The sequence below is a fragment of the Notechis scutatus genome, chromosome 2, assembly GCF_049901735.1.
Source record: "Notechis scutatus isolate UNSWTSFEM ecotype Mainland chromosome 2, rNotScu1.2, whole genome shotgun sequence".
In the NCBI taxonomy this organism is placed as follows: Eukaryota; Metazoa; Chordata; class Lepidosauria; order Squamata; family Elapidae; genus Notechis; species Notechis scutatus.
Window position 1 is genome coordinate 251,141,242 of NC_142010.1, and position 23,446 is coordinate 251,164,687.

Sequence of the window (23,446 nt, forward strand, 5' to 3'; positions counted from 1 at the left end):
AAAAGATAAACTATCTTTGCTGCAGATGATCCAAATTTAAAAGATGCATTGGTATTTATTTCAACTGAACGTTTTTCTTTATGTAAGGAACAATGGTTAGGATTTATCTCTTTGAGGCCACTGTTAGCTGTGGGTAGAAAATTATGATAATCTTTCTCCCTCAAATATGGCTGCTGGGAAGAATGAACAAACTGTAAGTTTTTGCTATCCACAGAGTAGCTAGGTCTTGAAAAAAGATAAATGATGTTGGTTTAGTGCTACATGAATGTATTCAGTATGAATAATTTTCTGAGAACAAGCTTAATGATTCTCAATGAAAAAGTTCTCCAGAGCACAAAATTATACTGTTTCTTTGTATGACTTTGTAGCTTAGCTTGAAGATACTAATCAACCATTAGTGTCTACGCCTATCTGGAGAATCCTAATACTGTATTCAAGGTATTATTTGATTCATGTACTAGAGAAGGGACTGGGAGGTCTGTTCTATATAAACAGAACAACAAAAAAATAAAAGTAGAGAGCATATCTATACAGTTATGTGATGCAAGAACTAAAGAATCAGGTTGAAATTCAAATCATTTCTTAATTGCGTAGCTTTAATCCCAAAGGTGCTTTTTCAGGAGGCAACTGGACTTTCTTGTTTTTTCTTTTGAAGACGTTTCACTTCTCATCCAAGAAGCTTCTTCAGCTCTGACAGGATGGTGGGAAATTGAAGGATTTATATTCTTGGATATAACCAAGAACCAGGTTAGGTGACCCTGAGGGCACAGATAAACCTCCAAGTGCTTCAATGACACTCTAAAAGGATGCAAATTACCAGCTGCCTGCAAGGAATATAAATCCTTCCATTCCCCCACTATCCTGTCAGAGCTGAAGAAGCTTCTTGGATGAGAAGCGAAAAGTCTTCAAAAGAAAAAAACCAGAAAGTCCAGTTGCCTCCTGAAAAAGCTCCTTTGGGACAACCATGACCTGAATGACTGAGAATCTCTACAGACTGTGTAGCTATAGGAAACTGACTGAACATCTGGGTAGAGATCTGCATCTTATTCCAACCAATCTCAAAAGACTGTTTTTCACTAGGAAGAAGACACAAACAGATTATACTGCAGTGCACATCTGGCTACCTTTTACAGAGATTTTAAACACTTCTGCGGACAAAGAAAAAAAACATAGTTCACAATGTGGCCCAGTTTATTATCTTTATAAGGTACTGGGGGAGAGGGGGGATAGTCCTTGAAACTGGTCTAAAAAAAAAACCCAGCAGCTACGAAGGGCCATCATTTGTGTTGAAAAAGAGCTACCCAAATTGCTGGTGACTTTTTAAGCTGAATTGAAGGTGTTCATTTTGATGTAAAATCCTTCTGTGGCTTAGGTGAAATTTATCTGCAGGACTGGCCATTTCCACACAGCCTGACCCGCCATCTTAAATCTTCAGCAGGGCATTCTTTCAAATTTTACTATAGGTTTGTGCAATCCTAATAATACATTCATTAGAAGTCTGAAATTCACACTGTGTAATAATTTCAGAGAGACTCTTTTATAGCAAAGTGTACCGTTGATAAATGACACCAGAGAAATTACCTAAGGACTTCCCGTCACTGAAGGAAATGTGAAAAACATGAATGAACTTGTGAAAAGGAAAAAAGGGGAAAAAAGCAAAGAAACATAAAAACATTCTTTGATAATACAAATAACTTTGAAGATTAGTATTGACATCAGAAATCATTTTATTGGAAAACAGATATACAGTTGCACAAAAATGACCTCAACGGAGCCCCCTTGGAAAGTCCCAGATGTCCTTCTTTAGATATTCAGCCACGGAAAGTCTCAAAAATTAACTCGAGAAAGCACAACTGTTATCTGCTTGCTCACCCTTCCTACTCCTCCAAACAAGAGCTCCCCCCCTCCCTGAGCAAGCTTACCCCACCCCACCGAAGCCCACACTTCCTAGACTTACTGCTGAACGGCCTTCGATGATAAAATGTGAAAAAATATTCAAATATTCACAATGGAGAAATTGATTGTGAAGAGGGCAGAATTAGAAGAGCTGGCAAAACTAGTCAGGATAAAACAATAAGAACTTTTTATAAAAGTCTGAAAACCTTTAATTGCCTTTTTGCTAAAACACAGACAAAAGAGAATTGATGATTTCTAGATTTGAGGGATGAAAAAAGATCAAACAAAGGCCTGAAGGGATTATTGTAATATTGAGGAGGGAAGAGAGATAATGAATTTGTTTATACAGGTAACTGATATAAAGAAGTGTGGGAATTGTCACTTTAATTTCTTTCTTCCTTTCTTTGTTCCTTCCTTCCTTTCTTTTCCTTCCTTCCTTCTTTTCCTTTTTTGTTTTTCTTTCTTTATATACTTCTGCATTTGACTTTTAGCTATGTAAAGAAAACTTAATAATACCTTCAACATCCTCAAACAATAACATCTGCTTCACCCAGGTCCTTGGAGAGGACTGGATAGGTGAATGAAAATGCTAAAACTAAACATCTGGCTGACTATGTGAACAACCATAAAGGACTCAATAGGTGAACAAAAATGCCAAGTCCAGTCTGAACATTTGCTGAGTGTGTGATGAACTACAACATAATAATAAATATTAGAAACAGGCATAGAGTTCTCTTTGGAAAGGGGTGGCATATATAAACTACTGAATAAAAAAAAACTCAGCTCAATGGGGAAAAATACTTGAAAATTATTTAAAAGGAGCACATGGGAAGAGAATTTCTTTTTTTTTCTCACACACTTTCTGCTTTACAGCTCCATCATAACAATTTTATTGTTTTTCAAGGCATTTATGGGAAGGAAAATATGTTTGTACTCGCAGATTCTTCTGAATGATTTGTACCTGTTATAGTATTTTACTTCCATAAAGCACTCTACTTCTGAGGCCCAAATTCTCTTTTAGAGTTATCCTTCTTTATTCAACTCACCATCTAAAAGCTTTCCATGATATACAGCCAATCCAGCAACACGACCAATAAAGGTGAAATAAGACAAATGGTCTTCATTACAAAGTCCAGAATTAGGATTGATCTGAAGAGTATAGTTGTCCCTTATTGGAAAAAAAAGAAAAAGAAAGAGAAATGAAAGGATGAGTTTCTTACGTACTTGATTCGCATTTTTCCTCAAGCTACACAAATATACCTTTATATTACTTGAATGCTATAACTTCCGGATCCCTTCACAAGTGGATTACTGCCTTCCTGTTAAACAGGCCACAAATAGTAAAAATAGGAAACGCCCTATAAAACCCTGCACCAGTTATCAGCAGTGTCACCCAAGGGAGCGTTCTAGGACACACATTCTTTACACTATATAAATGACCTTTGTGATCACCTTATTAGCAACTGCATCCTCTTCGCTGATGATGTAAAACTATTCAACACCACCATCAATGCTACCGTCCTTCAAAAAGACCTTGATTATGTGACTGAATGGTCAAACAGTTGTTAACTCCAAACAGAATAGAATAGAATAGAATAGAATAGAATAGAATGGAATACAATAGAATACCTTTATTGTCATTGCATTCTACAAATACAATGAAATTTGAAAGCTACTCTAGCACAGTGTCCTAAACACCACATCACAATTACACTACAGAGTATTTAATAATTAAAATAATTAAAATAATAATTAAAAACCTAATCTAAAACCTATCTAAAACATATTAGTAAGTTAGATAGTTTAAAAATGCCACTATATACATAGGGCTAAATCACATATGCATTGTTTGATTCAAGACAATTATTGCCTTGGAAAAGAAACTGTTTCTCAGTCTATTAGTCCTCATTTTAAGACACCTATAACGCCTCCCTGATGGTAACAGTTCAAAATATGAATGTCCAGGATGAGAATGGTCTGTGGAGATTTTTAGTGCTCTAGAGAGGAGTCTGGTCTTTGCAATCTCTTCCAAAGAAGAAAGAGAGCAACCGATGATTTTTTTGTGCTGTGTTTATAACTCTCTGCAGCATCTTCTTATCCACTACAGAGCATCCAGCATACCACACCATTACACAGAATGCCAAAATGCTCTCGATGGTAGAACGGTAAAAAGTAACCAGCAACTTTTCACCCAGACCACTCTTTTTCAGCAGCCTCAGAAAGTGCAGGCGCTGTTGGGCCTTCTTTGCAGTGGCCATAGTGTGGACTGACCAAGTAAGGTTGTCAGAAATCTGAATTCCTAGAAATGTAAAACTACAAACTCTTTCCACACAGTCTCCATTGATATATAGTGGGAGAGGCTCTGCTTTGCATCTTCTGAAGTCTATAATCAATTCTTTGGTCTTTTTGATGTTCAGGGCGAGGTTATGACTCTAGCACCACAAGACCAGTCTGAGAACCTCTGACCTATAGGCCGTCTCGTCTTCTCCTGATATGAGTCCCACCAACGTGGTGTCGTCTGCAAATTTTATTATAGAGTTAGTGGGACAAGAGGGAATGCAGTTGTAGGTGTAAAGTGAATACAAAAGGGGGCTCAGCACACAACCCTGTGGAGAGCCAGTGCTGAGAGCAAGAGTGGAGGAAAAATAGCTGCCAATCCTAAAAAATCTCGACCAACAAATGCTCTGTCCTACACATTGAGACACTGGTTGAATCCCACCCCTGGTTAAAATGGTGAGATAATACTTCTAGGAAAGGAAGTATTGGTAAGGACAGTTTTAATGCAAGAGTTTGGGATGAGGTGAAATATTATGGGGTTGGGATTATGAAGGTTTATCAGTATCTCTGTGCATATATCTGAATGTATAACTAGTACATTTTATTAATAGTTCATTGTACCCAATGGCATGTCTCCAGATTCTAACATATTTCTGCGCTGATTCTTGAAAAATCTTCAAAAATAAATTTTACCTGCAGAAACATTCTCCCTAATTCTTTACTGGTTTCAATTGAGAAATCAGTAAGGAATTAGGGAGAATGTTTCTGCAGGTAAAATTTATTTTCAACCAGGTCCCTTCCTAGGTAAGAATGTTATTAAAAATTCTTACTCTACATGATAAGGCGGCTCCTGGAATTAGTTTTTTGTATGTGAAAATATCTGAATAAGAATTTGTTTTCTATACTTCTGTCTTTATGTGTTTTTTATTTATTTATTTATTCTAATTCAAAATTAGAGAATGGAATACTAGAAACTCTTGTTATCTTTCTTGCTTCTTTCATTACCAGACAAATTTTACTTGAATGCATTAAGCACCTTACATGTGATTTTCAGCAGAAAGGGAAAAGACAAACTGAAACAATGAATAAATAAATATTTGGTTTGAACACAGTGGAATGTGTCCCAACTGGCAGTGCCACTTAATTCAGGGAATTCTTGTTTCCTATCATTAAGGGCTATTTCAAAATTGTTCTCTCTTTTATGTTTGTTACTGCAAAATTCCAGCAAAAACAGCTGGTCCTTAATTAAATCTCTTCACAAAAGAAAAGGTTCTTGCAAACTAAAGCCAGACTAGGTAATATACATGACTAACAAACAAAAGGCAGCAGCTGGAGACAACTGGCCCAAATCAGTATTCCTTAGTACAACGTAGTTCAAAGTTCAAAACGGTACCTCTTCCGTTGAGCAAACACATTAAGATTTTAAACATAAACACACTGAGGGAAATCAATACATGGCATGTACTATAAAATACATTGTCCAAATTACACACTGAAAGTTATGGAAAACATTTATTACAATTAAAGACAACAGAACCCAACATTTATGTTGCTAAGTGAGACAGATATTGAGTTTTGCTTCATTTTACGACCTTTCTTGCCACAGCTGTTAAGTGAACCACTGCAGTTGCTAACACGGTTGTTAAGTGAATCTGGCTTCTCCATTGACTTTGCTTGTCAGAAGGTCACAAAAGGTGATCACATGACCCCAGCACATTGCAACCATCCTTAATATAAATCAGTTGCCAAGCAACCAAATTTTCATCACATGACCATGGGGATACTGCAATGGTCATAAGTGTGTCATAAAAATGATCATAAGCCACTTTTTTAAGTGCTATTGTAATTTTGAACAGTCACTAAATGAATGGTTGTAAGTCAAGGACTACAGTACCTGTACAGAATGATTTTTGTATTCCTAATTTGTCTTTCTCTTGTAAAGTGGTATGGATGTTGTTGTTGGCTTTCTACCAGAAAGCAATAGTGAAAAACAACAATATAAAAAAAAATGACTGAATTCATCTAGTGTAGCTGTAGGAATATGTCATCACTTACCTTACGGTAAAACCGACGGCCAATAAATGTCATAAACAAATACATAAATAATGTACTTACGTTGCTGAATATTCAAAGAGGCCATAATAGGGGTTAAACATTTCCTTGGACAACAGGAAGAACCATTCTCTGGCCACTCCTCCATAGTCAAGGCCTTTTTCTGATTCAAATTCTATCCAGAGTCTGGCTTTTAATACATCAGGTCTCTTCACTGACATGATTCTTCTATACGATTCTTCAAAAATATTATTTCTGTGGAGTTTCATCTCAAATCTGTTTGGTATATCAGCCTTCAGGGGAAAAAAGAATATTCTATATATTGACTGGTCTGACTGCATTTTCCATATCAGCTATTTATAAAACAAATTGTCTAAGAAATATAACTAGGCCTTGTTTTCTTCTTTTGAATATAGTGCAGTGTTGGTGGGGGTTCAATTAAAAACATGTAGACTTCTTCTAGGTGGACAATGTGTCCTGTTGAACTGCAAATATTTCATGAAAAACATTACTCAAGGGCCTTTCTCATGGCCAATCAATGAGTAGGTGTCCAGTCTTTCTTGTGGCCAAACCTAAAAGACCAAGGAGATGGACTGTCCAGTGACTGGACAGTGAGGGTGTGTTTCCACAGCAAACTTGCTCACTCAACTGAAGTTAAGTAGATCAGTGTCACCTCCAGGCTCATGCCTGAAGTCCCTTAGATTGTCTACTGTACATGGGAACTTTTGTGATGAAAGAAGAAGGAAATAAATTTCTCAACCAGGATAATTAAAGACAGGTGTTTGCTGTCTTAGCAATGGACTGGGGATGACAGCAAGGCCCTCAGAAATGGTTACTAAAGAATTTTTCTGCTATAGTGAGCAAGATATGTAGACGAATCCTTAGTGGCCGGAAAAAAACAGTAGCAAAAATGCACGTGGATTTGGTTGACCCTACTTTACAGGGAAAGAAAAGGTAGCCTGTGAAGTGATTAAATGGAAATTATGGGCATCTGGCAGCCTAAGGAACAATGGAATGGAAGTTGAAAGAGAAAAAAAAGGAAATAGAGAAAAATTCTGCAATTGCAGAGTGCCATAGCAAAATATATTGTAAAAATCAACATATATTAAGGAAGGTTGCATTCCCTATATGGATGCTACCAACTTTATCATAAAATAAATATTTACTTACTGGTTTCTTTAACTTCTTTCTGAAGTAGTCATATTTTTGCTTAAATTCTCTGGAATATGGAACAGCCTGGAAGACATGAACATTGTACTGTTAGTGTAAAGAATAAAATGATCATGAAAGAGCCATATTGGGGTCATCCATTTCTCTCTAATTATTCATTTCCTTAATCCTTCATTTCCTTAAACCTGATGCCAATGAATCCCTATGATACATATACTACACCTGTTGAGATCTGTGATTTCCTACCCTTACAGGGGCTGAATTTTGCACATTTTAAATTGCCTAATTGTCTCAGTACATATTGAAATAGTTCTGGTTACATAGTTAGCTAAGAAAGAAAGATGCAGTTTAAAAAAAAAAGAAACTTGGGTGAGCTAAACTTTCACCAGAGCAAGAAACGGATGGAGTTTTTATGTGTTTGTATGATGAGGTCAGGACAAAACAAGAGCGTGTGGTTCCATGCTATTTTTGATCATTCTTCCTGAAGAACAGCAGAAACATGAAAGAAAAGTTCGCTCCCTTGATTTTGATCTTAGAAAACACAAATGCCAATGAGGCATTTGTCCATATTCAGTGCACTCTTGCTAAATAAATAAATTTATCTTTTTAAAGTCATGTCCTTGGTCATGTGGTCACTGGTAGATAGTAGTCAGCTTGGATATCCGTCTACTTTGGTAACTGTAGAATGAAAAATTATGATTTGTTTAAAGTTCATGGATGGACACTTTTTATGTTGGAACACACTTCATTCAGTACAGGTGGCACTCAACTTAATCAACTTCAAAAAAGACTGTCTTCTGTCTATCAGATTCCTAATAGGTATGAATAGAAGCTTATGCATGATTTGGAATGGGTTATAATCCTCTCTGCAAAATTAAGTTGACTGTTTGGGATTCTTTTTCAGCATTTAGAACTATCCAAAGAGTGGTGGCTCAAAGGGGACGTGGTGGCTCAGTGGCTAAGACGCTGAGCTTGTTGATCAGAAGATCGGCAGTTCAGCGGTTCGAATCCCTAGTCAGTGCGGTGTAATGGAGTGAGCTCCTGTTACTTGTCCCAGCGTCTGCAGTTCCCAGCCTAGCAGTTCAAAAGCACGTAAAAAATGCAAGTAGAAAAATAGGGAGCAGTTTGGTGGAAAAGTAACAGCGCTCCGTGTGCCTTCGGCATGTAGTCATGCCAGCCACATGATGACGGAGACGTCTTCAGACAGTGCTGGCTCTTTGGCTTAGAAACTGAGATGAGCACTGCGGGGGGAACCTTTACCTTTTTAAAGAGCTAAAGTGTTGGATGAGAAGCATGGGAGATACTAGTGCCACTGTAAGGGTGGGCAGAGGTACAAACATAAAAGTCAATCATTTTCTTTCCAAGTTAAAACTATTAATCACAGCAGTTTTTGCAAAAAATAAAAAAAAATATCCATGCAGTACTTACTGGACCTGTAATAGCAGGATTCTGCAACCTGGGATCTTCCCACTGGGTAATTTTATTATCTGAAAATTAAACAAGAAAAATTGCAACACTTTTTCCCCCTCTCGCATTCCATTTTTAAAACAAAAACAACCACAACCAAACAACAACAGTCAGGTACTATCAAAGAAAAAAAAGGACTTTATATGTGAATATGTCATTTTAAAAAGCAGCAAGAAGGATTCGACTATTTTTGGGTTTCATGTAGCCATTCCAAATCCTGTATAAACTATTCTATAATGCAGAGACTGCATTCTGACAATGGGCAAAGTATTTTGAATTGAACCATTTCAGTCAGCTGTTCTGGGCTTGAAACAGCTGTCTGACGCTTCCAATGTTTCCAAAGTGGTTGGGGAGGGGAAAAAATCCTCTATCAATGTGGAGCAGTAACTTTGCACTTGGAAATTTTGAAGTTTGAATGGTTTGAATTCAAAATATTTTGCATTGGGATGGCAAATCCTTTCGTGTGATCTACTAAAGGGAAGATATTTGAGTACACTGGATTCAGCATGATTGCAATAGATTTATTACATATATTATGTGATGTATTGGCAATCCCTAACCAGCACTGGATTTTACTTAGGGTTATGGCAGTTCTACACACTGGAGGAAGGCTGATTTGGGGAAACCTGATTTAAGTATTCCAACCCTCCTTTGGAATAACAGAGTCCTTTAAGAAACGCTTAAGTCCTTTTCTTAAAGGTTGATTCCATCTTTTTTGGTTTCTCTTTGCTTCTCTTTCCAAATTTAATTCCAGCTAGGCTACATCCAGATACCTTTAGAACAGGAGTGTCAACTCAAGGCCTACAGGCTGGATGCAGCCTGCGGGGTGCTTAAATCCGGCCCATGGGGCCAGTCTGCAAATATCAAGGGAGTGGCCCACTGGCAGCTAAAATGGGCCACGTGTCCACCCTTGTGCCTCATTTTCACCCTCCATGGCCTCCTGCAGCAGTCTGCCAGCTGAAACCAGGCCAAAAACAGACCCAAAACAGGCTGAAGAGCAGGGCGAACATGGGCGAAAAATGGCCCGAAAATGGGCCACACGGCCTGTTTTGGCTAGCAGGGTGCTGCAGGAGGCATCTGTCCTGCCCCCCCCTCCCGCCACCAACCCGCAGAAGAGAACTATGATGCTGATCCAGCCCTTGAAGAAATCAAGTTTGACACCCCTGCTTTACAGCATATTTATTTGCCTACAATTAGGGAAAAGATTTCTTTATTCTGAAATCTTTATTAAAGAGACCAGAGCAAGGTTAGGAATTTAAGGCATGCAATAAAAAAGTGACATAAGAATCTGGAAAAAGAGTTCTAATAATTTGTCATTCATTTAAAGCCCTCCTTCTACGCTCTAATAATCTCTAACCAATTCTTTTTTAAAAAAAGACAGGGTGTTTTATGATGGTAAAACATAAAACAGTGGATGTTGCTGTCCATGTTATGATGGGGAGGCACTTAAGCTGGTACTCAAATCATGAGATTGGGCAATCACAGGAATTCTGGGGAACTAATATAAAACTGCTTTCCACAGTTGCCAAATGCTCTCCAGCCTGGTTGTTTGACTTCTAATTGCTGGTGTTCTAGCAAAAATCTAATAGAATTGTTTGGGAAGCACACTTTGCTATTTTTCCTACCCTAGTTACAAGCTATTTTGTTTGTTTTATACTTTTTGGTATATTTTCCCCCCCACTGTGCTGAACACCTTTTAATAAGGAACAAACAACCCTTCTCCTGTGCAAATAATTTAATACCTGAAGCAACTTCTGTTAACCATTGCTGCCTACAAGGCTGAGCAGAGGGATTTGCCTTACAATATTCTCACAATGACTCTTCCAGGGAGGGAAGAAGGAAGGAAGGAAGGAAGGATCATTATTGTTCCCCCATCAACCAAGTAAGTTAAGAGGATGTGGGCCCTCTTGCTAAATAGAATTTGGTTACAGTGCAGAGATGTTTAAAGAAACTACTGTCATTTATTTTTACTTCTCTCTATCTAGTCTAATTCAAAATTCTTATTTCATAAAACAGATTGTATATTTTCTTAGTACAATCATTTTTTCTTAGGAAACAGCTTTATGGGCAGCCCCCACAAACAAGGAAAAAACAAAATCTTACATGGTTTTCTGGAAGGATAAGATTGAAATGGGTTTCTAAGTACAAAATGCATTTTTCCAGGAAATGGCACAGCACAACATTACAACATATTGTTGACATTCAAGAAGCTATTAAGGACCTGGCTATTTTCCCAGGCTTTTCCAAAGTGACGGTTGAACCCCCCTCACTGGATGTGGTTTTTCTGATTATGTGTTGTTTTAGGGATGTTCATGATTTCTTTTTGTCTTTTGTAATTAAAAACAAAACAAAACTGTAAGCCATCAGGAATACTTGGAAATTGGACAGCCTATCAATTGTATGTATGGATAAATAAATCAAAACAAAATACAGGTATTCCTTGACTTATGACTTGGTTGCTTAATGACTGTTTGAAGTTATGATGAACCCTCTCCAAAATCCAGGTAGAGCCTGATTTAAAAGTTACAATGGCTGACACAACCTATGGTCATGTGATCGTATTTTTGGTGCTCATCTTTACGGCAGTTTGCAGCATTCTGCAGTTAAAGTGACTGCAAGTTTCAATGTTTTTTTGACTATTTCTGGTGATTACTTCTGATTTCCGGCAAAAACACCCTTGGGTAAAATAGATTCATTTTACAACTGCAAACAATGCCAAAAAAGAAAAAAATGAAAATCAGATCCGGCCATGTGATATCTCAACTTATGACTGTAACAACTTATGACTGAAATCTTAGGCTTAATTACAGTCATAAATCGAAGACTATCTGTTGCACTACTGTAAACTTGTGTTATATGACTGGGCTGCATTTTCCCCCTAGAAACTCCTTCTAGACTGATGAGTCAACTGAGGACACATTTATCAGAGGAAAATTATAAATGATTCATATTGATAACACCCCATTCCACTTTGCTAATTGGCGAAGTGGTTTAGAAGAAGTGCTGTTTGAGAGCACGATGGAATCAAGAATGCTTAAAACCATTTTTTTTAAAAAAAAGACAGCTGTAGTGGTTAGCCACAAAAACTTCCATCATTCACAGTTAAAACTACCTTTACTTTAGCCCTAACAAATGAATTTCCCAACTGTAACTGTTAGGAACTTAAAACTGAAGTAAATTAAGATTTCTTTCAAATTTTCAGGTGTATGCAATTGGTAGTATTTATTTGCTAGATTTATATCCTGTCTGTCCTTTGGGAGTTTAAGGCAATGTACACAAGCAATATACCAAACTTATATGGTAGGTTGGTCTGAGTGATGGTAATGATCCTCAAAGTTATCGGAAAGGTTATATGGACATTATCAATTCACAACTGCAATGTGTCAAAAATTCATTGTTTTTGTTGAGACCTTCAGAGATTGCCTGAAAATGTCTGATGTATGCAAGCTGAACTTAAAAATCCACTTTTCTAAAACAGTCACTGTTTTAGAAAAACAGTCTTGTTTAGTTTAGGTTTTTTTTATTTAGAAAAAGAGTTTTATGACTGTTGTCTCATCACTTTCACAGTTGGGCTCAAATGATCTCAACCAGTTTTGGAATCTAGGGCTGATGTTTTTCCAGTTGGGTTATGATTCCTTGTAACCTACAACTGCATGACAAACTTGTCTCCCTTCCTTACCTATCCACCTCCATCATCTCAGTTAAAATCCTGGATCAGTTTCTCAACCTTGGCAACTTTTAAGTGCTGTCTGGGGAATTCTGGGAGTTGAAGTCCACACATATTAAAAGTTGTCAAGATTGAGAAACAGTGAGTTGGCCACTCTATGATGAAGATTTGATGGAGAGGGCTGCAGCTCATGAAAGCCGATGCCTTTTAATAAAATGTGTTAGTTGGAGAAAGTGATACCAGACCTCTCTTGATTATTTACTGTTGTAAACTTAAAACAGACCTCCTCCTGCAATGCCAAAGTTAGACTTCAGCCTATGTCCTGAGTATTAACCCAACAACGTAAAGTCTGGTCCTCTTAATTAGCAAGTAGCTCAAAAGAACTGTCTGCCCCAGTTTTTGTTACATAAATGCTGCTTTGACCAATAAAATTCTATCTGGCTTGGCATCTATAGCGCTAACTTTTCCAATCAGAATAGAAATTCTGGGGAAAAAAAACTGTTTTTCTTCCCGTAAGTTATTAATCATTCCTCATTTCTATGAAGTGAGGATGCTGAGGCCAGCAGCAATTCTTCTACTGCTGCCCTGATCCTATGGTTAGTATCAGATATGCTCCTTCCCTGATGGGATTTGAGAAAATGCTACAAAGACTTAATGCATAATTGCTGCTATTGTTTTCCTGGGATTGTTTATATGTTGAAGTTATTTGGTTTGGAGGAGTTAAGTTGGAGTAATTTATTTTAACATGTGTTTACTTTCTTTGCAGCATCTTAACATTTTCTTACATTTTCATTACCGTATTTATGATGCTTTCTCATGTTATTATTACTGTAAACCTCCAGGAATCCATATGGTGCATTCATATAAATGTGATTCATAAAATAAAAGTCATTAAAATAAAATAAAGTCTGAATCCAGCACTAAACTGGCACGGGCATCTGTCTTATCTTACAGGATAAAAAGATGCACCAAGCAAGGCAAGAAATATAAATGATTGCAAGGCTGCAGTGATTCAACCAAGCTGGTTTTAAGACATTTTTAATTCCAAACAAGGCTGAGATTCACTGAGCTGTGCCTGATTTTACTCTACTGTCTTTATGGCAGCAGAAAACATACGTATTTCTACTGCTGCCACAAAGGGCAAGGCCTTAGAACTGATGATGACAGGAAAGAAACGTTTAATATACAATGCACCTATTTCAGTATCAGTGCAAAAATTTTTTAAAAGGTGACAACCATCTGAGGAAGAAGAACTATTTAAGAGGAAAAGGAAGGTCAACAATAGAAAAGGCATTTCTGTCTTCCAAAAGTAGTGGGGGAAAAATTGGTCATGTAGCACTTAGGCATTTTTTTAGTTAATTCTATAACAATTCTAGGAAGAGGTTAATCTGGTTCTAAATGTTGATCCCATTTTTATTTTATTTTAAAGGATATGGTTTTGCTTAAAAACTTCATGCATTTTCAAGATTCAGCAGCTACTTTATCCAGGCATTCTTTATAAATAAATTTACTTAACATTATGCAACTAAGTACCATTGTTAATTGATGGATATTCAAAGACAACAGAGATTAAAACACTGATGCAATAATTTTAGAAGGTTAATTTTTCAAGTTTCATACAGATGTTTTCCTTTCTATATTTTCGCTCAAGGACATGTTGAGCAATTAATATGCATTTATGATGTGTGTGTTTTTTTTTAAAAAAAATATCACAAACATTCCCAGTTGAAGAACAATTATTTCTGTTGCCACTTGAAAATCAAAACACAACAAAGATCCACACACTTGTTCAGAAGTGCTGTAATAGGACATATGAAACGCCATTTAGACTAGGACTTCAAGGAACAAAAGTAGATAGAGATTAACAGGGTGGGTGCAAACTAACATGCCACAAATAGAAAATAAGGTCAGAACTGGTGTTGCCCCCAAGACCTACTTTAATTAATTTGTGAGGAGAAAGATTCTAGCAAAAATTTCTTCTACTACTTGTGTTATATTCAGACTCATGGCTGCATTATTCTTTTTTTTTTTTCTCATCTTATTTTCTATTCCTAGAGTGTGCTTCCATTTATTAATAAGTGCATATAAGCCATGGGATCCATCCACAACATCAAAGAGAAAAAAAAAGAAAAGAAAATCAAAAAAAAAAAAATCAACAAAAACAACCACAAAGAAGAAATGTTAATGCTTCACAAGATCAAATAGGGACAAAGCTTGATGAGCCAATTAAAGCAAGCTTTTGGTGAATTGTACAGTACCGTAAGAGGGCACTAAGTCTCGGGTATGAATCTCGCCACATAGTAACACCTGGCTTCCTAAATGAAGAGTAAAATTACAAAGCTTTCACTTCAATAAAGATTACCGCCCTTCATCTATTCGCTTGTAGAGCCTGCATGCCTACTTACTATGATCTATATAAAATGTTCTTCCATCCAAATGAATCCTTTCCTCCCAACCAGGCTGTAATTAAAGAAAAACAAAAACAACATCAGCAGCAGAATTAATATTTATTCCAGCATTATTATGTTCAAACACTTCTAGACAGGCATATATTGTAGCTTCATTTATTCTCCCTTACATTTTAAAGAATGTTTCATGCGTTATATACAAAAAATTGAAACTGTGGAGTTCACCAATATGACCTAATCCGTGCCTAGCACGGATTTTGGGGGGAAATGCTATCTTCTGATGTTGAATAAGAAGGAAACTGATTCCAAAGGACTCTAGGGGATTTGTTTCTTCCAGTAAATAGACTGTTGTAACCAATGGTTTACTGTCAGTCCCCTGACTTAGGGTGCCACTGAATCTTGCCTAAAAAGAAGAATAGTTGTAGCTTAGGGTTGAAATGAAGGATCCTTGGTCTCTTTGAGCTTGATGGTTTCCTTGCAGATGTTTCATTATCCAAACTAGCTAATGTTGCATATGTAGAACACATATGTAGCACATATATGTGAAATTATCCTTGAACTAGTCCAGAAGTAGCACCCTTTTGAGGCGGAAGGCACCTCTGTACAGTTTTCCCACTGTTACTAACACTCCCCTGAATCCAAATTAAAGAGTACAAATAAAATAAACAGGTGAATATAATTTAAATAATTGAAAGGTAGATATGAGATCTATCGTAAGGAAAAAAGAAACCTTCTGAAAATGGGCAATCTTGTGCATAGTGATCATTTTAATTAATCCATGTTATAAGAGGTCAGGGATTAAAGCAGTACCAACTCTCGAGCTATTTGCTTTCCAGGAAATGCTGCATCCTTTTGCTTTTCCAGGTGCCTATAAGATCTCAAAGGGAGAAGAGAGAAAGCACATCTTCCTCTCTCTGCATCAGGAGTGGGAATGAGATGGCTTCTATTTCATTAAAAAAGAATTACAAATGTAATTTTAAAAAAATATGCATTTCATATGGGTATGTATGTATGTATGTATGTATGTATGTGTGTGTGTAAAGAGATGGCTTCTATTCAGCAGTGGGATCCTACCTGTTCCACTACCAATTCAGTGATCGCGTGTGCATGCGCACGCACCTAACACATGCGTGCACCTTTCCTCACACCAGCTGATGCCTGCAGCACCAATCAGCTGACGGGATAAAGAGGAGAAAAGCGCAGGGGCAGGTGGGAGGGCCAATCCTGCGCTTTTCTCTTCTTTCTCCTCTCAGCTGATTGGCAGAGGCTTTTTTCCCCCTCCTCTCAGCTGATCATTGGAGGCTTTTTTTTTTTTACTACCGGTTCGAACCGGTTCGAATGCCACCACTGCTTCTATTTCTTAAGTTGTGCCTAAGTGGAAATGGCCAAAAGTACAGCTGCTTATGCAGCTGCCTCCTCCAAAGCTCATATTTTCCTAGACATTAACTTTCTTTTTTTAAAAAAATCAAATAATTTCGTTCCATCTCATTAGCATTTTGTAAGAGGGAAGAGTCAGAAAATGTGTTTTTCAGGAAAATGCCCAACTTGCTGGTTGGAAGCTTCCATTGCGAAGATGACACATTTTGCAGGACTTTTGTTTGGGAAAAGGACTTTTTTGTTTCCTCCTTCTCCAGGGGTGGGGAAAATAAAAGAGAAGAAAGGGTATTGTTCTCACATAGATTTTTTTTTTTTGGTCAAAAATTGCGAATATGTCTTCTTCCCATCTCCTCACACTGGGATGCAATACTTGTGAAGTCCCTATTTGCTGTGTTTTTTTGGTGCATGGGATGTGCTTTTGTAGCTGGATTGAATTTTCTCCTTACTGTTTTCTGAGTTTAATTGTTAGCTATCCAGAGTCATTCTGGAATTAGGTACATCTTAAAAAAAATACCCACTGTGTTTTTGTAAGAAGGAGCAGCAAGAGATGGCTGGAAGTTTCTGCACTGGCCTTAAGCAAAGAGTTAAGCCATTTTTACTCTCCACAGTTGAGGAAGGAAAAAGAAGTTTTTCCTGTGAATTAAAACTTTTGTAGACAGAGGAGAAAAATCTGAACAAAAAAAGAGAAAACAACTACCTTTTGTTCATTCCACAGAAAGCAGCAAGGAGATGCTGTAGGTATGCTGTAAGAATTCTTTTAAACAGCCCAAATCACAAGAAAGTAGACAAAAAAGCCCTTAAAAATAGAGCTTTTGAGAGCTCTATGCAAGGGCTTGCCAAGTGAGAGAAGGCATTCACTTAAAGAAAGGGGATCTATCTAATTGTAATTGCAACTAATGGAACCTTTTACATATAATCTGGAGTTTCTACATTCATAAGAACAGCATGGTAAGGATATTAATCTGTTCTTACAAACGAGAAATGTAGAATTAAATAGAGAGATAATACAGTAGGTGATGTTAAAATAGCAAAAGAGCGAAGGCTTTACTGTGGTGTGCAAGACAGGGAAAGGAATTTTTATTCCATTCCTAAAAAAGATGGATGTGGATATTTTTAGGTTTACAACAGAAGAGACACACTTTAGTATCTTGACTTGTGAATAATATTTCTCTTGCTTTAGCCAATCATTAAAAAGTGAATTCAGATGTTCTAGAGATTCATTATATTGTTTAAAGTCTGATAATGAAAAAAATGATAATTTTGTTCCTAAGAAAGTTAATGTAAGATAATAATGCAGAAGCCCAGGTTTTGAATATATATATATATATATTAAATATGGTTTAACTGAATTATTATCTAATGCAAGAACAATCAGTACAAAATGACTCCCTGATGATGGATGTATTTTATCATTATTTTAAAAATGAGAACCAGGAACAACACATGGATATAGCAGACCCAGACTATAAGCCTTGGGCAGAGATTCCATACCAATAATACCTGAATATATACAGTAGTTATTTCCTGGTTTTGAGAAACAAATCTTTAACCACAGAATCAGACCTTCCAATTTCTACTCTAATTATGGAAGACTTTCCTAGTATCTCCATGGAGATCTCTGACTAAAAGCTGGGACAACCATTGTCAGAATAGATAGCCCTCGCTCAGACCTCTACTATTTACTCTTCTTTTTATATTATTATCCCAGTACCCAAATGAATTTAATGGGACTCACAACTAAATCTTAAGGTAGGGTAGTATAATAAGTCCTATGGAACCATGGATGGCATAGGAATCTAGCTGTGCTTTGTGATGATCCCTGGATCCAATCTGTCAGAAATGGTGTAGGGTCTTGTATTTAGGCAGGGGGTTGGATTAGATGACCTACAAAGTCCCTTCCAACTCTGATTATCTGTTATCTGTTACCCTTATTGTATGTGCCTCCCCAAAGAGAAGTGGGTCCTGAATAAAGGTGTGACTTTTTCTGTAACAGATCCCAATTATAGTTAGTCCTTGTTTAATGTTCACTCATCCAACAACTGTTTGAACTTAAGACAACCCTGAACAAGTGACAGTTACAAACGGGCCTTATACTTACTATACTACTCATACTATACTATGGTCATGTAAATTGCTACCTTGCCTGATGGCTTCTCATAGGCAAAATCAATGGGGAAGCTGGCAGGAAGTTGGAAGATATGATCTTTGTTTAATAACATGTGTGGCTCTTGCTTAACAGTGGCAATTGGATAAGCCAGAATTGCCATCACTAAACAGTACAATCACATGCCCGTTTGACTAGTACAGTAGTGCATTGCTTAAGGATTGGTTTTCTGATCTCAGTTAGCAGTTTAACCCATATGGAACATGTTCTCAGGGAAACTCAGGCCAGCTTGTCTTCCCTGTTCTTAAATGGCTATGAAGACCATGCTACCTGTCCTACCTATTGGTTTTATTGTAATATATATCTTTGTTTCTGTTTTTAAATCTTACTTCATTATTTGTAGCTTTATTTTTTAGATTGCATTTGATGAGCAAAGGGTCAATAATGAAGGGTCAAAAATGAAGTAATGCTAGACTCCAGCTTTAATTCTAGAAAGGACACATCTGTCCATAACTGATATGGATACAGCACTCAGGATCCAAGGGAAAACTTTTATATGCCTTCAGAAACAGGTGTGCTTGCCAAGAGACACACAGACAATCTTTTTGAAGCAGGCTATCCTGGTCTTATAAGAACAGACAGTTGTTTTCAATCTTGGAAAAGTATTATACATTTTGGATGAGAAGTGCTCAATAGTATATTGCAGGGGTCTTCAAACTTGACAGGTTTAAACCTTGTGGACTTCAACTCCCAGAATTCCTCCTCCAGTCATGTTAGCTGGGGAATTCTGGGAATTTAAGTCCACAAGTCTTAAACTTGCCAAGTTTGAAGACCCTTGGTATATTGTAACAGTTACTGATGATGGATTGAGAGAACATGCTTGCAATATTGAGACTTTTGTTTCCCGTGAGACACAATTCTATTTTTGAGACACAAATAATAGAATAAATACTGTTACTCAGTAAATGTTTTTATTTAAACTAATCTCACTAAGTTCTGGTCAAATTGATTTGAGTTACTTGCTCAGCTCAGTGTTCCTCAAACTTGACAACTTTAAGATGTGTGGACTTCATCTCCCAGAATTCCCCAGCAAATATGCTGGCTGGGGAATTCTGGGAGCTGAAGTCTATACATCTTAAAAGAAGCCAAGATTGGGAAACACTGCTTTAAATGATTGAGCTACATTAAACTAACCTGGTTATCGGTACTTTTTAAAAGTCTTAAAATGTATAGATGCCTAGCTGTGATGAAACTGTGGTTTATCTTCAAGAGGCAAACAAACTGAGAAGGGGAGAATCCAGACCACTGAAAATAACAGGTTCCTATTCTTTCTTCTGAAAAGAAAGCAAAATGGGAGCATTTTGCCTCTCAGTGTAATCTTGCAAAACATCTTCCACTCAGAGAGAGGGATGAAAGCTAAAATTGCAAATGAAGCCAACCAAATAATCGGCTGAGTTTGCAAAGATCAATAAAACAGAGAAAATGGAAGCAGACATTTAAAAGCAATCTGCTGTCTATATTATGAAAATAGCCAACTTCTCATCCTGCAAGAAGTATTTTACTTCCAATTAAATCCTTTTAATGGTTTTTGATGGTTATGATGGCTACTACTTAAGCAAATGCTTTTGTTTGAGAAATAGCCTTCATAAATGCGGGACCTGCAAAACCGTAACCTTTGTTTTATGGGAAATTTGCCATGTTTTATATCACAAAGAAAGCTCAGGGGAACCTATCTGTTCATAGTGAAGCTTTTTAGTGCTGCAAACAAATTAGAGTACTGCTATAATTATTCAAACCATACACATACACACACCCTTCTCTCTTTCTCTGTCCTATCTGGGGTACCTTCCAGATAGGTACACTCAACAATTCTGTGAAGTGCATCCATGTAAGGAGAGATTGCCCAACTACATTTGCAACATGCAAAATGCTCTCTTATTTCAAAGAGTTCAGGGTGCATACTTACAGGAAGAGGGCCCAAGTCATTTGGGTTTAAAGCCGCTTTTGACCGCAAGTGAACTGGAAATTTCAATCGGGGATCTTCCTGAAATGATAAGCAAACTTTTGTAAGAACATCTAACTGGAGATACATCTTTATCAAGGCCTATGATACTGAACTTCCTCCCTCCTTTCCTTCCCACTTAGATTTCAGAGTGTATAATTTTTTTTTGTGGCAAAACATTTAACATTACTTCTTTTGCACATTAATGCAAGCAAGTTATGCAGCCAATTTCAAGAGAGCATGATGTAGTTACTTTTTCAGTAAATTAGGTTAGACATGATTTCATTTACCAGAAGATTGTATAACAAACTATTTCTTTTGCTCCTGTATCTGCAGAAAAATTGGAAAGAGAAGCACTGCATTATGCCTTGGCTGTGATCCTGAGAAAACTCTAAGGAAAGAGATTTCTACAGCAATGAGCAGAATCAAGTTATTCTGATCTCATGCAGCTATATTTAAATAGTAGAATAGAATAGAACTCTTTTTTTTTTGAAAATTTTTATTGATTTTTAAAAGCGAACATAAACAAACAAAACATAAAACATAAAAACATAAAACATCTTTTTTGAAAGCAGCATAATCCCGGGTTACATCTCTTCGTACAGACACAAATTCAAGTTCATGCTCATTTTTATATTCCATTCCATATCTTATTACTATTCTACATTTTCTATATAGCTTCTCCCCTCTTTTAACTTTCTTAATTTTATTTTATTTATTTCATCTCAATTCAAATCATTGTACTTATATTCTTTGTCTGTCCTGTTTCAACTGTCTACTATCTTTTCTCATTAAACAAAATTTCTCCTGTAATCACTGATTGGAGTATGATGCCTTTATATCTTTCCCCTAAAATTATAACACTTAATATAATACATAACTTCCATTCGGATTCTGCCTGGTACATTCTAAAACTACACACTGTATTTTGAAAAAAGAAAAAATTATAAATGTATAATATAATTAAAACAACAATCCATTCCAATTCAATTCTATCATTAATATTAATATTCATTTAAATCTTAACATTTTACACATTACTTTTCAGATAAATATCATAGTTCCTACGGGAACACTTATAAGCTTTCCATAGTTAATTCCCCCCCACTTCACTTATATTTTGTAGAACATTGAGTAATTAAAATGTTCCCGTTCCTTCTTAATTCAATTCTCTCATTTATTTTATTTCATTTATTTTGTTCACAAAAGTTTCACTAAATTACACTGACTATTTTATCCCTCTTTTTAATCATATGTTGTTTCCAATTTTCTAACATTATTTCTATTACAGATATAACAATACAATCTTATGTACCTTCACAGAATCCCTTTTTCAGTTAAATTTTCACCCATTATCTCTGAATAGGTCCTGTTTCTTTACATCTTGCTCCAAACCTTTATAACTTCTCTTCCTTTCCTTCTTCCCTTTCTTCTTCTCTCTCCCCTTTTTAGTCCCCTGTCTCTCCACCTCCATTTCCCTCTTCTGTATTCCCCTTTTCTGTTGCTTTCCAACATTATATCCACTTTTCAAATTATTTTTCCCTTTTTTGGCTGTCTTAAATTCTCCATTCTCTTTCCCCACTTTCCCCTTTCTTCCCTAGATAGAGTTACTTGTTCATTAAAGATGGCTTCTTCTTTGTCCCAATCTTCTTGTTGCGCAGTCTTTTCTTGTAGTTTCTTGTAGTTACAGATCGCCATTTCTAAGAATTGAAAAACGGAGCCAAAGGAGCCCTTTCCTTCTTGTGCCTCTTCTTTATATTTTTAAAATTCCATTTTCAGTTCATCCAGGGGTAATGCCATTGTAGAATTTTTTAAACAACCACCCAATTGTTTTTAGTCATTTAAATATAATATCCAAAAATCCAAAAGTCACCAAGCAATCCAAATACACACAAGTTGTTTCTTTTTACACTTTCTTCTTTTTTCACTTTCTCTTCCTGGGGTTACTATTTGGTTACAAAGTTCCAGTTAAAATGTATCTTTTAGAAGTCTTATTGAGATTTTACTTTAGATTCTTTTAAAGTCCAGGCAGTCTGCTCCTTCCAGATCCTGCCCTTATTCTTTTCCTCTTCCTTCCTGCTTATAGAAAAAAGGATTTTTTAATGTCCAGAAATCTTTATTGTCCCTTTGGTATTTAATTATATTTTCAGCTTAATTACCTATTGGTGCCAAAGCGGATTTTTCCAATTTCTTATTCAGCTCTCTTCGTTGTCAATGTGAGGAAGGAGAGAGAGAAAAAAAAAACTTTCCCCTTTCACTTTCTTTCGCTGCTTCCGACTCTTCTTTGGGAACGATGTTATCTGTTATAAAATTTAAATTCCAGGGTACCTTAATTGTTGCTTTTTATCCCGGTCAGCCAAAACTTTCACTTCTTATCTTCCTCCTGCACTTTCTTTTCCGGTTGAGTGCTTCTTTGAGGTGGCCATTTCTGACCACCGCTCCACCGCCTTCGGGAAAGGGAGTTTGACCAGCTGAGGAGGAGAGATGTGGCTCTCCTCGACCCTGCTGGCGATCTCCCCCCTCTTCACCACCTCTATGGGGTGGCTTAGCCCCGAAGCCAGCTGGCTCGGGGCACTCCAGCGGCAAGCCCAGGCAGAAACCGCGCATGATCGCGGATTCTTGCCTGCCGCCGAAGCCCTGCAAGCCAGAAGCCAGAATTCTTTATTGGCCAAGTGTGATTGGACACACAAGGAATTTGTCTTGGTGCAAATGCTCTCTGTATACATAAAAGAAAAGATACATTTATTGAGAGTCAAGGATCATAAGGTACAACACTTAATGATAGTCATAGATTACAATAAGTAATCAAATCATACTAGGAAACAGTCAGTATAAATCGTAAGGATATAAGCGACAAAGTTACAGTCATACAGTCACAAGTGGGAGAGGATGGATGATAAGGAGTGATGAGAAGATTAACAGTAATAGTGCAGACTTTGTAATAGTTGAACAGTAGACTAGGGGTATCAAACTCGCATTGTCATGTGACTTATTGCGACTTCCCCCCCCCCATTCATTAAACTGGG

General features: G+C 36.8%; 1 protein-coding gene and 1 long non-coding RNA gene across 19 annotated transcripts in view; one reads left to right on the top strand and one right to left on the bottom strand.

The window, feature by feature from the left end:
* Positions 1–23,446, bottom strand: part of NEDD4L (NEDD4 like E3 ubiquitin protein ligase) — a 308,711-nt gene that overhangs the window by 20,714 nt on the left and 264,551 nt on the right. For 9 of the 18 annotated variants that reach the window (XM_087958568.1, XM_087958566.1, XM_087958563.1 and 6 more), the window contains 7 exons: positions 20,385–20,462; positions 14,935–14,989; positions 14,788–14,844; positions 8,824–8,882; positions 7,396–7,461; positions 6,289–6,518; positions 2,943–3,064 (listed from right to left, as the gene is read on the bottom strand). In XM_087958568.1, coding sequence (XP_087814694.1) covers positions 2,943–3,064; positions 6,289–6,518; positions 7,396–7,461; positions 8,824–8,882; positions 14,788–14,844; positions 14,935–14,989; positions 20,385–20,462 — 667 coding nt within the window. The remainder of the gene's footprint in view (positions 1–2,942; positions 3,065–6,288; positions 6,519–7,395; positions 7,462–8,823; positions 8,883–14,787; positions 14,845–14,934; positions 14,990–20,384; positions 20,463–23,446) is intronic. The other 9 variants (XM_087958569.1, XM_087958567.1, XM_087958564.1 and 6 more) reach the window with 1 other exon arrangement.
* On the top strand, positions 10,579–15,015 carry LOC148132599 (uncharacterized). The gene is made up of 2 exons (XR_015748268.1): positions 10,579–10,744; positions 14,585–15,015. It is a non-coding gene; the product is annotated as an uncharacterized LOC148132599 (long non-coding RNA).